This window comes from Girardinichthys multiradiatus, chromosome 11 (assembly GCF_021462225.1).
Source record: "Girardinichthys multiradiatus isolate DD_20200921_A chromosome 11, DD_fGirMul_XY1, whole genome shotgun sequence".
In the NCBI taxonomy this organism is placed as follows: Eukaryota; Metazoa; Chordata; class Actinopteri; order Cyprinodontiformes; family Goodeidae; genus Girardinichthys; species Girardinichthys multiradiatus.
The window spans coordinates 7,628,382-7,644,918 of NC_061804.1; the positions used below are offsets into that span (position 1 = coordinate 7,628,382).

Consider the following 16,537-nt stretch of genomic DNA (forward strand, 5'->3'; position numbering starts at 1 on the left):
GCAGTAATTAAAAAAAAAATTCTACAATCAATTTTTATTTAAATATGACAATGATTTATTAATTGCAAAAATAAAAAACTGGTGTGTTATAAGCATATATAATTATCTTTGTAATTGTTTAATTTACTTAAAATCAGTCATGAAATTATTTAAACTGTCATTATGGCTGTTAAATACACCCTAACATCTGATTGGTTTACCTGCAGAGACGTTCAATTGCTGACCAATCACCTTGTCTATACCAGTGTTAGTCCTGCCCACTGACTGACAAGAAAGAAAAATATATTCAAGATTCAAAAAAGGCAAATGAAACATTTGAAAAAAATACAGAAACAATGACGTTATTTTAACATATAATTACACATAAATTAAAGTATTTATACATTGAAATAATTATCAGTAAATGTATCTATTTATTTGATGTTTGTGTTTCCAGCTTTATTAAAATCGCATTTATAAATATCGATATATTTATATATGGTCCTCAATATTAGCACAAGAAACACAGAAAACATATTCAATTTGATTTTATCACAAAGTGAAGTTAGAATTTATATTATTTGATTTGCTCTTTTAAAAGTCATATTTAGTGTGTATTTATCACCTTTACATTTAAGTAGTGATAAAAACATTATTTATTGATTAGAGTTTTATCTAAATGATAAATAATAGAAATCTTTAGTTCCCACAGTACTGCCCGCTCCACAGTTAGAGTTGCAGTGACCTGACATCGGAATGCATATCAAGAAACCATCAAGCAGCAAAGATTTACCCTTTTATTGCAATTATACAGCACATGAATGTCTCACTCTCCATCTGGGAGAATCCAACGTCTGACGCCGTGTGTTAATGATTGGCCCGATCAGGACTGCATGGAGCCAATAAACCTGTTTGGGTTGAACAGCAAAAAGAGAGGTCCTTTCACACAACACAAAGACACCAAACGAGGGTTTTTAATGGGCTGAATCAAGCATTTTATTCTGTAGGCTTTTATTAATTACCCTGGTCTGATTGCTAAAATGCTTGTCCTGTTGAAAATTGCAAATGAAACAGAAATGTGGCTTTTCAACACTTTTTTACACATCAGTGCAGAATAATAAACGTTTTTAGAAATACTATTATTCTGATCTTTAACATCCACAGCAAAACACAACGAAGAAGGAGAGACAGAATACAGAGTGAAGGCAGACTTGTGCTGTAAAATGAATTTCTTCCAATTTAGTGCTTGGCTTTTCCACCATTTTGTTTTTACTTGGCGCCCTCTTGTGGATGTAATTCCAATACGTGATTATTTTCGTTTCCTTTGTAACTAATGATCATCATTGTCCCCCACATTAACATCCAGGAGGATTTTCCTGTTCTACTTACTTTATTACTGATAAAATAACATCTTCTGTCAGTGTGCTACGTACAAATTACAACAAATTGTATCTTTAAGAGATGCTGCTGGTAACAAACTGCCCAAAGACCCAAATTAAAAACTGGTTCGTTGCTATGTTTTCTGGTATGAATTCACATAATCCCAAGTATATCCCATGAGTTTAGGGGCGTTCAATGATTAATTAACTGTGAATTTGGAATATGAGAAACAACACAGAGACAGCAGGCATAAAATCGCACCAAAAACATTTTTTTTTATTCTATAAAAGAAGAAGAAGAAGAAAGGGAAGAGGGGGGTCAAAATAATTACAACTATACAGGGAGAAACTGACTTTTAAACACCATGAGTCACAGTATCAAAAAGCTCACTTTTCCGCACTGATCTTTACACTTTTGTTCTGTACAAATAAAAAAGAAAGCAAGAGAAAAGAAATATTATTGATAATTGTATTATTATGATAACTGCATTGCACTGAGTAAATACACTACTGGCCCATAAGTTACTGCATTCAATAGAACATACCGAAAAGTGATGGGTTTGCGAGAGAAATGATTAACGGTGAGTCGAGGCACTCGCACATAGACGGACACAGCCGGTGATGTTTTAGACAAGAAGTCTGTCCAGATAAGGTCTCAGCAGGGGTCAAACTCTTAAAATATGTTTCACAGATGAACATTCCCATTTGTATGCATTAAAAAACACAAAAACCTCTGGATTAATACTGAACAACACAAGATTTGATAAACAAAGAAAAGAACAACCAGAAGCAGAAAACTAAATAAGTTTAAAGCAACATGAAAGAGTATTTCCTCTCTTACATATTTATTGTGGTTTTACTTTAAGTCACACTTAAAGGTTTCATATCATCAAACACATTTTAATATCATGAAAGATAACTAGAGTAAATGCAAAATGCAGTTTTCAAATGACGATTTAATTTATTTAAGGAAATAAAACTATCCAAATAAACCTGACGCTTAGTGAGAAAATAAATTGTCTCTCACTTTTTAAATGAAGAAATAATGGATTAGCGATACTTTTTGGAAAGCTTCATTTCATGAGCTATATCCAAACCTGGAGAATCAAGAAATGACTTAAAAAGAACCCATCTGACAACATGAATTAGGCTAAAAGATCATATCATGCCCTGATTAAAAGACATGATTTAACAACAGGGCCTAAATTCCTCCGTAGTATTAAATGACAGGCATTACAAACACTTGAAAACACTTATTTACTTATTGTTTAGATAGCAATTACTTTTTCATACAGGGCCAAGTGGGTTTAGAAAGTTTTTTTTTCCCATCATAAATGAAATCATGATTTAAAAACACTATTCTGTATTTTCATTTTTGACTGAATGTAAAACTTGTTTTATGATCTGAAATATTTAAGTGTGATGAAACACACAAAAAAAGAAGAAAGTTGTGAACGAGCAAATACTTCTTCACACCACTGTATATGCATTATACCCTCAACAAACCCCACTCTAACAAGATTGTGTCTGAGCTGTTATCAGCAGGTTCTTATGTCCTGACTGACTATCCTCAGTGTGACTCTATAGGTTTAAAGTGTTTGATTGCGCTTACATGAGCTTCTGTGATTTCTTGTGCTTCTTAAGTATTTTGCCAAAACCTGCTCCTAAAACGACATCTTAAAGTGCTGCGCTCTAAAATAAAGGGACTTAATGTTCAGGGTAAGAGATAGAAACATTTTAAATGCTTGTTTTTTGACAGAATTCAGTTCTATTTTTGCTATAACGTTTTGCTTTATCTGACTGTGATATTTCTGCCTCATCCAAAACATATTTGAAACCTATGGAGTTCCATATGTAACTTTAAGAGGAATTAATGGTACTAATTTGTTTCTATAAACATTTTATCTGGATGTTTCACTGGACTGTTGAAATAATAATCATAATATTTTGAAGTATCAGCTGTTGGGTGGCCTTTTCAAGTAATAAATCTGATTCAGTGAGGTCACACCAGTACAAAATACACTTGCCTGGAGAAGTTGCAAAGCAAAATGTTTAAGTTGTTATCAGAATCCTTAAAGAGACAGTCTGAGGAAACATGTGGAAAACTAGGATTTTTTTATTCTCTGGGGCCTAGAGATCCATCTTATTTTTCTCAGAAGCCGGAAGTCAGAGCTAAGAATGATGTTTCATGCTTGTTGGGTGCATTTAGTTTCCTAGATGAAAAACCTACGGGATTCATTCACAATTTTGTCTAATTCATTCAGCAGGACAAGCTAATAAAACCTTTTTTATTCTTCGAAAACAGAATTATAGAGGAATTCAAAAGAAAACTATGAGTGCTCCCGATTTAACCAGCTGCAAACTAGCAGAATTCATCTAGGTTTCATTTTTACAACTATGAGCAGTCAGGTCGCTTTTTGGCATTTCACTTAGTGAGGTTTCACCCAATTTTACAAGCTGGGATTCCAACTTTGACATATTTTTTTCTGAAGAAATGTTCAAAAGGTAAGTAAAATGTAAACTTCTAAGCTCATACATAAAGCCAATTCATTCATACTTAGCTATTCTCCCTCCTTTATCCAAAAAAATCTTTAGCTTCAGTCAATTTGTTTAAACAAGACATTGCACTGTTTGCGTTTTGTGTACCTACTGTGATGGGTTTAAAAATACTTTAAAAAGCTAGATAACTTAGCTTTTATATTGGCATAATTTATCTTATTGCTAGTTTGCTATGGTTATGTAGCATCTAAAACTTTAAAAAAAGTTGTAACCTTCAGTTAATTCACATCTCTCAAAGAAACATTGGTTCCTTTGTTTGACCTTTGGTCTGTATAGTAAACTTCTTCAGTTTCTAATGGTGTAATGGGTTGAAAAGTTTTTTTTATTAACAAGCAAGTGACATTTTTAATTTGGATTACTTTACAGACCCTGTTTTAGTGTTTCCTGGTGTTTTATTTCATCAAACATGATGCTTAATTCATCATAAATTCTGTCCCAATGTGAGACTATTTCTTTATGCAACAGATTTAAAAGCAAGTGATTAAAAATTAAGTGCTGGTAAATTTCTAAAAATTAGGCATTTTAGATTTAGTGGTCAGCGCTAGTGGTACGTCTTCACATTTTTCAATAAACTTGGCCAGATTTTAAAGTTGTTTTTTTTTTTTTTTGGTTTAACTTAAAAATAAACTCAAGTTTTAACTTGTAAACTGAAATGATAAAAGGGCCACAAGCTTGTTCTTTAAGCTAGCATTAGCTTCAGGAAATCTTTAGCCGTGGTAAATTTCATTTCTCATAGATGTAACATCTTTGATTTTTATCTATTTATACTCTGACAGTATAAAGAGAAATAGGTGAGAAAACCTCCTGTTAAACATGAAAAATAGCATCTAATCTTAATCAATCTTAATAAACCATAGATGCTGTTAGTGTGCTAGCATTAGCTACCACATTAGTGAGTCAGCTACATTTTAGATTTAATGGTTGGGGATAGTAATGTTACTTTAACTTTTTCAAATAGAATTCCTACATTTAGAGGCTTTTTCAATTTATTTAAAAAAAGAAAACATTTCGATTTACAATTTGAAATGTTAAACAAGCTAGTTTTGCGAAATTAGCTTCTGTACATTGCTTTGGTAAATCTGTTTTTCATGGACATTGCTTCTTAGTTTGAATTTTTATTCTTTATACTAAGTGACATTTTATTTAAAACTGTAGCTAATAAATTGGAAAAACAAGTATAAACAAGAGAATAACATTTGTAATTTTAATTCACCGTAAATGCTATCAGTAAGATGGAAACCTTGGTTCAGGTACCTTGGTAAATCTGTGTTTCTTCCTAGATTTTGTGTTTTTAGTTTGAGTTTTCATTCTTCATACTATGCAACATTGGTTTCCACAATTGTAATAGGCTGGAAAATTTCCAATTAAATAAGAAAATTTCCATTGAGCTAAAGTAGTGTTGTATCCCAGTGAATTAGCTAACTATTTAGATTCAGTAGTCGAGGACAGTGATATTTCTTTAATTTAATTTCGTCTTCTCCAGGCAAAACTGCATGTTTGATGGTATTTTTCAATTTAATTTAGAAAAAAAAAACGTTGAAATTTCTAATTAAAATCTGGAATGTTAAAATCACAAGTGCATTCTGCACAAGCTAGTTTTGCTCCATTTGCTTGAGAAAATCTTTAGTCATGATAATTAATGTTTCTCATAAACATTCCTTCTTTAGTTTGAGTTTTAATAAGACAATATTACCTATACCTGCACTAGGTTGAAAAACATGTTCCAAAGCAAAAAAGGTTGCAATTGTTATTTTAATCCTTCTTGAATGCTACTGTGCTAAATTTGTGTAACATATGACTGAATTAACTACTATACATTTGCTTTCATGGCTGAAATATTATCCAAGTAATGTCTTTTGTTTGTATGAAATAGGATATCCTGGTATTTTAGAATCTTTGATGTACTATTTGGGAACTTTCTACGGAAGTACAAAATGTGAGCTAGCTTTTCATTTAACCCCCTTTAAGTCTGTTTCTTTGTCAGACTACACCTGAAGCTTCGCTGACCTAAGGAACGACATTTAACATTGCTCTTTGTGTGACTCAATTCAAATCAGATCAAGTGATAAAATATTAAGCTCTCTTACTATTTAAAAATAAAAACCCTGTTCATCTTTTTAATAAAAATTGCCAACTGTCTCACACGCACGTACATGCTCACCAATGTCACCATAAGAAAAACAAAGCTATTCTCCATGCAACACAAGTGTTCACAACACAAGTGGGACCACTTTTTAAGAAACTACGAAACAAATGTATTAGATTTTGGGAGGGGGGGATGGGTTCACGCGATGAAACACAGTTTCATCAAACCAACAGCGCAAGAAAAAAAAACATTTTAACATTATCTAGTCAGTGTTAAAAATAGAAATTCACCCGTTACATTTACTCTGCACTTTTTGATTATATACAGGTATGTACATGGATTTCTTTTAATTATTTGTCCTTAATGTCTTTATCAACAGTTTACAAAAGAAAGAAAATTGCAATCAAATGCATAAACTCTTCTAGAAAGATGTGCTTAGTAACTTTTTCTTTTTTCACTTGAAGCAAGGGGGTTCAATAGGAAAAATGGAAACATTGTGTTGGTTTGCTTCAGTAAAAAGAACAAAATCCCTCCAAACAAGTGACTGAGTTTAGTTAGGATTTAAAAGTTATACATTATGTCTGTAAAAGTTATACATTATTCATACTTGTTTGAACTAGTTTCCACTTATCTTTAGATAAAACATCTTAAATCCTGACCCAGTGACTGTGTTTGGATTGATCTTCTTTTGCAGATGCAGACCAAACAACAATCTGGCCTTGTTTCTTCATGCACTCTACCTTTTAAATGATGACAAAAACTCTGCGTGGTTTATAAACAGAATATCTTTTTTTGCACAGGAACAGACCAGAACTATAAAAGAGGTTATTTTCACGACTGACAAAGCCTCCCTACAAGCTTAGAATCGGTTGGCTTTGCTCAACAACACGGGCTTCTATCCTGACGTTCCTAATTTTTTAAGGTTCTTGTGAGTTTCAAAATACCTACTTACTGAGTTAAACAGAACAGCGCATGGAGCGAGGTCTGCGTTTTTTTGCATAATCAAGTTCAGCCTAGATCAGAGGTCAGAAACCAGCCCACTTAAGTCATGGACACCATGGGTTAGGAAGCAGGGCCAAGAGGGGGGTTCAATTCTGCTCCGAAACATCAACAGTTTGATTCATGTGCTGATCAGAGTTAAAGACCAGCACTAAATAAACATAATATCCAGAACCTTGTGGAGCATATTGTATATTTACTGAGAGGATTAACGACCCTTGTGGTGGAAATGCTAGTGAGGAGAGCGCTTTAGTTTCCTCGTGGTCTGAACCCCAAGGCGTGATGGACCCTGACAGTCCGGCACAGTGCCTGTAGTATCATTCAGAACCTCTGAAAGATGACTTACAGCCAAAAGCTGACGTATACCACTGGATATTTTAGAAAGATGAATACGAGCCTCAAATTGGAGGTATTTCTTTGTGCTGCAAATTCACAGATGTAATGTTTTAATCTAATCTACTGGAGACCCTTAAAAGTAGAACCAACTATCTCACATGTTCTCCTCTGTCTTTTTGAAAACCTCTGAAAGCTGCTTGTTTTTTTATTTATTCGAGCAGCTCCTACTTTGCGGTTTGGACTGCAGACGTCGTCTCTCAGCGGTTCTGGTTTCGCCCTTATAGATTGACTTTAGTTATTAAGGCTCAACGGGCAAGAGGTAAAAGAACGACCAGTGCCCGCAACAAACACTCATAAAAATGTTCCTTTCTGATTATTTGATTTTTTTTTTTTATCTCAAAACCCACCCACAGACACACAAACGCAGGCAAGTAACACACACTCTGAAAAGTCCCCCCCATTTCCCTTCATCAAGAGTTTGTCTTATCAAACAATTTGAGTTGCTCTGTCTTTTTCACAGCCTCAGAAAATCAACAAAAATGATCTGACTTATTTATTTTTTGTTGTTACTGTTCAGAGCGGCAAACCTGGAGGAAGAAGAAAAACTGTGCACTGAAGGCCTAGCTTTTTTGTAAAACACCAATAAGAAAGCATACAAAGCAAATACTGTTGTCGAAGAAGGATCAGAAAGGTGTGCGTGCGCGCCCGAGAGAGAGGTGGGGTAGAACATATACAACGTGACTGATACACTGAAAACAAACCAGTCTTTAAAAAGTTCACAGTCTTGCAGCTCCATGTACCGAGGAGGGAAAGTAGGTTGCTTTTAGGACCAGGCGACCAGCGGAGGAGCATTAATGAGACGCCACGTCAGCTGCTGGCGATTTTCAACATAGAGCCAGACAGTCGGCTAAATACTTTATCCATAAATATGGGAGCTTGCGTTTCCAAAGCTCCCAGTAAACCCTAGGAGGTCTTGGTGAAAATTCCCCTTTTCATACCAAACATAGATTTTTCTCCGATCATTAAAAATCTTGAGTAAATGTTTATGATGATGTGATTTAAAAGATGAGAGAAATCAGATCCAACAATGAAGACAAGATGCAGACGTTATTAAACCAACATGCCCTTCTTTTCTCAGCAGAGTTGCAGTAATTTGTGCAAAAGGAGTCCTGGTCAACAAATGGGTACAAATACTGTACAGAGCAAGGACATACTTTTCAGTAGGCCCATATTTCTTTTTGTCTGATGTAATCTTCTGATCTTCTGAGAAACTGAATTTTGGATTTGTTTTATCAGGTGTAAGTCATATTCATCAAAATAACAGAAATAATGATGACATTGTAAGTTATTGAGATGCAAAGGCAGTGTGTATCCATCATTAAAGCCCTGATATCTCTCATTTTTCAGTGTTTATGCTGCTTATTTGTGTTAAATAGAAGGGATTTAACTTAAATACTGTGCTTGCTCTGACACCACGTTAGTAATAAATGTACTTGGACATTTGATGTTCTTTTTCAATTGCTATTTGATCACACAATTCCATCTCATGTTGTATCATGAGGCTTAAATGGAATGTCCACTTTACTTAAGAGGTTCCTTGACTCAACAACTTCTCTCCAACTCTGAACTTAAACAGAATGCAAAATGTAAAACAAAAGGAAGGAAAGAGCAACTGAAGTGATATCCAAGTTATAGTAGGTGTTAAAAACACTGAACAACATTCCTTGTTGTGTCCCCTACTCATCCTCTCCAATGGATGGATGGATGGATGGATGGATGGATGGATGGATGGATGGATGATGGATGGATGGATGGATGGATGGATGGATGGATGGATAGATGGATGACTATCCCTGCTGCTGAGTGTATTTCAGTTCGTCCTTCTTTTTACATTGCTATTCAAAAACTGATTGTAGAGAAAGGTCTGAACTGGGGTGCAGAATGAATATAATTAATAAATCCACCATGCATGTTCACAAATGCACAGACAGACTCCCAGTTGTCCTGTTGTTTCAACGTGGAGAGGAGGAGGAATTGTCCCTTTTCCCCCCTGCAGATTGTGTTTGAAAATCTTAAACGCAGAACATGAAACATGGCAGAGGCCCTGGTACAAGGTGAGTGGACTCTGCGAAACCAAGGGGTCAGAGGTTGGTTTGACAGACTGGTTTGGAGGGGAGTTCACATCATCACATGGCGACGGCGGTGCAGAGACAGGTGGTCGGACCGGGAGAAGGAGCGGTCGCACTCCGTGCAACGGAAAGGTTTGATTCCCGTGTGCTTGCGGAAGTGTCGGGTGAGCTCATCAGAGCGTGCGAAGCGCCAGGTGCAGCCCTCCCAGGTACAGTGGTACGGTTTCTCTCCTAGAAAAATACAAAAATCACTGTTATATAACCAAAACTATATTTAAATAGATATATATCTATCTATATCTATATATAGATAGATATAGATATCTATCTATATATAGATATAGATAGATATATATATATGATCTTTGCTTGTTGTTTCTAAACAGTAATATTTACATTGTTTAAAAAAATTCATCATACTTTGACCAGATTTAGATTAAATCGGGGTCTTGCCGCTGTGTTGTAAAAACGTAAAAACCTCACTATAATCTAGCACTGCAGCTGCAGAAATTATCTGGTTAAGTTAGCCTAGTTGACAATTTAGAGCTGTGTGATCAGCTAGAGTATCAGACACTGAATAACTTGTTGCTTTGGGGATTGCCACCTTTTCTGGGAAACCCAGCCCACAGAACCATGTTAACCAGACAGGCAGACTGGAAATCAAACAGGTGCTGTGAGACAACTAAATTATAGACCCCATTGCATGTTTCTGTTTATTTTCAGCGGGTTGGGTTTACCAAGATGCCATTGTGGCAAAATGTTCTGTTTTTAATTTGGTATATTGTCCTGTGTATTGCCACCAATGGTCATAGCACTTTATTCCCAAATAAACTGTGTGCTTCAATCAATTTTTTCCAAAGGTTTTTCAACACTATGGGAAGAGTAGTGAACTGAAAATCATTATGGAGACAAACAGTAAGAATAACATACATAAAAGTACCCAACAGTGTGTTTCAGTGCTTTTGTATTGACCCATTTAATAATCTTTCAGGACAATTCAAAGGTTTGTGTACAATGACCTCATTTCTCATTGTCTGATGAATGACTGCCTTAAATTTTGTGAAAGGATGGTTATTGGCGATGTTTGTCAGTTGCTTTTCTCTTACCTGTGTGTATCCTCCTGTGGGCTTTGAGGTGGGAGCTCTTGGTGTAAACTTTTTTACAGCCTTCATAATCACACATGTGGATTCGCCGCCTCTTTAGGTCTAGTGTATCGGGATCGACGGGCTCCAAGTCCATAACTGACCTGGGACAGAAAGATACAAGGAGCTAGTGATGCTGGTCATTGAAAACACCATAGACTTGGTATTTATGCTTTTCAGAAAATATATATTTAGTACTTTAATTTACCAGAAGAAATCAACCATGCAGAGCAGTCCTTCGAGCCTGGAAAACACTGTTCCAGTTGAGACTTGGAAGGTCAAAACACCCCATAAACCCAGTCTTCTCTACCTAAACACTCACTGAGTTTTGTCCTTCAGGTTAAAGAGAAAGCTGATCAATACTGCCTGTGACTGGTCCAAAAGTTCATAACGCAGTTGACTTTGATCATCCCAGAACGGGGATGTAGCACTATTACATATTTGTTACTATTGGGTTGGACTTTGGTCGGAGCACCAACGTAACAGAACATTAACTTTAGGCCGTTTCCATCCTTCATCTTTCTATCACTGCAAAATGGCCAGTGTACATGCCTGGTTATGCATTTCTTTTGTTAGCATAAAACTGGTGGTTATGGAAGTGGATACTAATACAACTTAGCCTGCACATATAAAACATGAGTTAGGGCATCAGTAGGCAAGAACCGCTTCTGCTATTTGTGTAGATGATGGTCCTTTAGATCATGATAGCGTATAAAGGAGGACTCCAGAGCGCTTTACACTACAATCAGTCATCCACCCATTCATCCAAATGTTCACACACTGACAGTGGTGAGCTAAACTGTAGCCACATCTGCCCTGGGGCAGAATGACAGAAGTGAGGCTGCCATACAATCGGCACCTCCGGGCCCTCTGACCACCATCAGCAGGCAAGGCGGGTGAAGTATTTTGCCCAAGGACACATTGACTGAGGCAGACAGAGTGGGGTTTCCCCCATATAAGCACAGTAGACAGAATTAGCCAATTAGCTAACATGCATGAGTTGCTAATAACAGCACTTCAACTAATGATAGAATATAGGCTGCTGTAAGCATATAATTTATGTAAATGTTAGCATATTTCCTAGCTCTGTTATAGTAGATAGCTTCAATACTTTATAGCTGAAGACTCTGTTGGGTCTTACAGACCACTGTAAGAACATTTGGTGGTTTGTAAATGACATTACTTCTGGTTAGCACAAATAAGCAAACAAAACTAGTGCAGGTTCTACTTTGGTTCACAAGTTCACATAGGACAATAAATAATATATAATTTGACAACTTATTCATTGAGTTTTTATTTAGGTTAGGGTTTAGGGTCAAGGAAGGCTAAGGTTGAGGGTAGGTTTAGGCATTAGGGTATGAAAGTAATGAATTTATGAACTGGAAAAGTCCTTGAAGCAGTGGCAGCGTGAGAATGTAGGGGGCCTGACAACAGCTTGCTATTGATAGTTAACATGTAAATGTTAACCTCTTAGCTACTGAGAGTGTATAAGCTGCCGCTTGGTTAGCATTTAGTGTTAGCTGTTATTAGCCAAAATCCTACTATTAGCATGTTAAAAATGTGAACCAATTTTGACACTACATTACACTTGGTGATTTTCAACTTTGGCATTACAAGCTAATCTTATAAATCTTACAGAGAGTACTACTCTATGACTCTGGTAATGGATTTAACCTGTCAGGCTTTCAGTTTTTCTGCCATCATCTCTCGTGCTGGTCTGCTCACTCTTCGACTCTTCAACTACATTTCACAGATCAGGTTCAAATGGTCAGTCTGCTCTGACATTCACTTCTTCAGTGATTTTCTGCTTTAGTTTACGCTTCAGCTGTTCAGCACATTTCTACATCTCTTTAAGGAGTTTTATTCTTCCAACATTTATGCTACTTTTGTATTCTAACAAGTTCTTCTTTCTGTAGTTCAGCTCACATGTTCACTGTAGAGTTTTCACTGTACATTTTCTCAGGAAATGCAGATTTTTCTAGTTAAAAGTAAAAGTTCTGACAAGTTGTTTTTGTTTTTTATAATATGCAAACAGGCACCAGCTCTGCAGATAAAGAAGAATTAGAAGTTATACTACTCCAGTTTCATCTCTGCCCACCAGGTGGCGTCAGACAATCACTTTGTGTCCAACAGCTCCTCAAGACAACCTATTTTACCATTAATCTTTCTCTCTTTGCCATGTCTTCAAATCATTCAGTATATTATTTTCATTCTACCTCAGATGGACGCAGCTGAATCTATCAGAAACTATACCCTCTTTCTAATTTCAATCTTTTCTGCTTTTCTGTTTTCTCCTAAAGTATATAATATATAATGCTATCAGTAATTTAAAATGTCTCTGATGTTTTTTGGGGTTAATGAATGTGGTGGAGGAAAAATCACTGATCTCCAAGCCCATTTTAGAAAGAGGTGTGACGGCAAACTGCATTACGTAATCTTGTTTACACCCCAGTTCTGGGACAGCCCTGCCCAGCAACACACAGTCGCACAGGCAATCTCTTTTTTCCTTTCACACAGACACACAAATGCGCTACTGTCTAAATAATCTTACTTAGAAATATAAAATACCCACAAATGTGCTTAGTTTTTATCAGACAGTCTCTTTGCACATACATGTATCAGACTGTAGCACTGAGCAAACCATCAGCGTCCACACCCTGAAAATACAGTTAAGAAACACCACCGCGCCCAGTGGGTGTGGCAGAAACGCTGATTTTCTGATTTTCACTGGACACTAATTCAGACACACAGAAGTGTTTCTGCACCATCTCAAGCTTTTGTATGAAGCATGAGAACTGCACCTCCAGTTTCTCTGCACACTTTGTCTAACTGTGTTGCAGCTTGGGTGTCTCCAGGGTGTTCAGCTGTACAGTGAGTTATATAAGGTTATATAAGCATCCAGTCATGGCTTCACTGCAGTAATGTAATTAGTCCGGAGCCTGCAGGCGAGGGAGGTGACCCACACAAAGACCAAATTTCTAATAAACCCTGCTGCACATTACACTCTCTTGCTGGCCCTGCTGACTTGTATTATGGCTTCTAGAGTCAGCTGATGTTGCATTGTTGCATCGTTTCAACAACTTTAGTGATTTACAAAGAAATAGAGTACCTTGCACAACAATTAATCGTGGTTTAATGATTATCTAAAAGATGACAAATTACTTCTGTAAATCAAGATATGAAATCTTCATGACCCACTTACTAAAATGTACTTAGTTGAAAAAAAAACTGACCAGGAGGTTATTTTGTACATTTATCATGACAATCAGTGACAGTGATTGTTTGGAGGAAAAAATATTATCAGAATCATCATTATCTTTAAACTGATTATGATGAGAATGAAATTATGAGCATCGGTCAAGGCGTGCAGACAAACTAGCTGGGAGAGTATCATTCATGTTTGTTAAAGAAGGAGCTTTTCCTTAAAAAGCATGACAAGAGCAAAGATAAAACAGGCTTAAAGATCGTGTTAAAAAACACAGTTTACTAGCAAAAAAACATTATTGTGGCCCCTCCCCAAAAAAACACTGTAGGCAATAATCAGTGTTAAAAAGCTTGGTGTAATCTCCTTTAAATCTGTTGAGGAGTTAACTGCCAATCTAACCATCAGGGGGCAAATCCAGCGGCTGCTAAAATATGCTAAATGATAGATCACGTCTTGGTCTTTTTGGTCTGAATCCAAGTCTACAACACCTGTGAGGAAGATGGCCAGACATTTTTACTCTAGAATACTTTGATAAACAGAGGAGTTCATGGTCAACCCAGTTTATTATCTCTCCACCACCGCTCTTAACAGGATGAGGTGTTTGTGCTGATATGCTCTGTTTGGGTTTCTTCAAACAAAGTGATACATATATATACTATGGTCAAACATTTCTTCTATGGTTTGATCTGTCCAAACAATACTGATCCACAACTGTCATGTTTCATTTAGATGCAACCTAGAAAACCTAAGTTGTTCAGTCTTCTCCTTGTAATTAACTTTTGTATTTAACATGAAAACCGAGACTTGTAGAGTCTGAAAAAGAACTTTTGTTGTTTGAAATTTCTCTGCACGGTCTAATATTGAGGTAAATTTGTCAGGATAGGTTCTACGAGAAGATTGGCAAAGATTTCATCTTGTGAAAAAACTGTCTTTCTGCTGTACGATATTCTTCAATTTGCTTTGAAATGGCCCTATATCCCTTCTCGGATGGATGGATGGATGGATGGATGGATGGATGGATGGATGGATGGATGGATGGATGGATGGATGGATGGATGGATGGATGGATGGATGGATGGATGGCATCATCAAACATCAAAAAGTTTGTCAGTACTTTGGTTGGCCTGAAAGTCTTGAACCTGATGTCTTTATCCTCTGCTGCTTCAAACAAATGAAACCAGTTTTGTGTGTCTCCTCACCCTGCGTCGATGCTTTGGGCGCTGAGGGACGCTGATCCGGACTCCGTACCGCTCTCTGCATCGCTGTCAGTCTGATACTCAACAGGAGACGTCGAGCCTGGCTTGATACGAACTGCAGGAGAGGAGAGGATAGGGAACAGAAATCAGTGGTTTAAAAAGATGAAAGAACATGTGGAGATGATGGAAGGTAGGCAAGAGGTGGGGATGGGTGGTTGGAAAGCAGAGAACAGTACAGCAGGGGGTTAATTGGAGAATTACAATGTCAGGATTTAGGCAACTTGGCAAGACAAAGACTGTGAGCCTAAGTGTGTGTGTGTGTGTGTGTGTGTGTGTGTGTGTGTGTGTGTGTGTGTGTGTGTGTGTGTGTGTGTGTGTGTGTATATATATGTGTGAAAATCTCATGTTGGAATTCCCTGTATGTACCCATATACTTATCGTCTTATACTTTTCCAGTTTTTTTTTCTGCACATCAAAGTCAATGGAAGTTGTTCCTGAAAAATAATGTGAACTCCCAGGAGCTTATTAGTAATTGAGTCAAAGATAAATCTCTGTGTTGGTTTTCCTCGAGCCAAGCTGGAAAACTTCTCACAGTTTATCATCAAGTCAGGAGGTTGCTTCTTTTTTAGCTGCAATCTGCTGATGGTGCATAGGCACTTGATCAGTTTCTACGCTTTCAGAGAGATGAAAATTATGTCAGAATCAGTCCCTCAGTAGGACAGTAATGACTTCTTATTTCTTTAGTTTTAAATTATGAGAATTCATTCAAGAAATTTGAATAGGAAGCTCCATCCTGTGAGAATCTGCCGAAAGGTGCTGGAAAAGGTCAGATCTTAGCCAGTTCTGAACTTATTTACTGACAGTCTGTTGTTTCAGTTAAAAACCTCTAAACTCTCAGCATGCTTCTTCTTCAGCATCAACAACACAACTGAGCTAATAATTTAATATTCAAATGTAAGATTTAGCTTCCCAGCCAAAAAAAGGTATACATTCACCAGCCACAATGCACGCTTTGTAAATCTATCTCAAACTCTTTAATGGGCTTTCCTACAATAAGGCTGAGAATATCCCATTTATTGTGCACCACTTTCTACCACACTTTTTGCTTCCACTCGACTTTCCACTTCCTTTCTTGGATACAGCACTCTGAACCGCAAGCTTCTTTTGCGATAACCTTCTGTGGTTTATTATTCTTGACACAGATATCTGTGACTGTGTATTGGAAAACTGTCAATCCAGCAGCCTTCATCCTGATTGTTTAGGCCACAACTTATCATTTCTGTTTTTAAAATCAGGGTTTGTTTTTGTTTTTCTTAATCGGTCTTAACATTACAGTTGCCTAAGAAACTGAATTTTGGGCTTTCATAAGCTTCCCTTTTGAATTCTGTCACTGAAATGAAATAACTTCTCAGTAATATTGGTATTTATTGAGACATGCTTGTTTGTGGGCCACATATGGATTTTGCTCAGACTAGGTCAATACAAATTGGGCCATTAAAAAAAGGGCTTTCTGTACGAGACTCACTT

General features: G+C 36.6%; 1 protein-coding gene across 2 annotated transcripts in view; it reads right to left on the reverse strand.

Moving 5' to 3' along the window:
- Nucleotides 1–1,609: 1,609 nt before the first annotated feature.
- The window catches only part of klf8 (Kruppel-like factor 8), an 85,531-nt gene continuing 70,603 nt past the window's right edge, over nt 1,610–16,537 (reverse strand). For both annotated transcript variants that reach the window (XM_047378494.1, XM_047378493.1), the window contains exons 5-7: nt 15,014–15,125; nt 10,574–10,713; nt 1,610–9,698 (exon numbers count right to left, since the gene is read on the reverse strand). In XM_047378494.1, the coding sequence (XP_047234450.1) occupies nt 9,517–9,698; nt 10,574–10,713; nt 15,014–15,125 (434 nt within the window). In that variant the 3' untranslated portion in view covers nt 1,610–9,516. The remainder of the gene's footprint in view (nt 9,699–10,573; nt 10,714–15,013; nt 15,126–16,537) is intronic.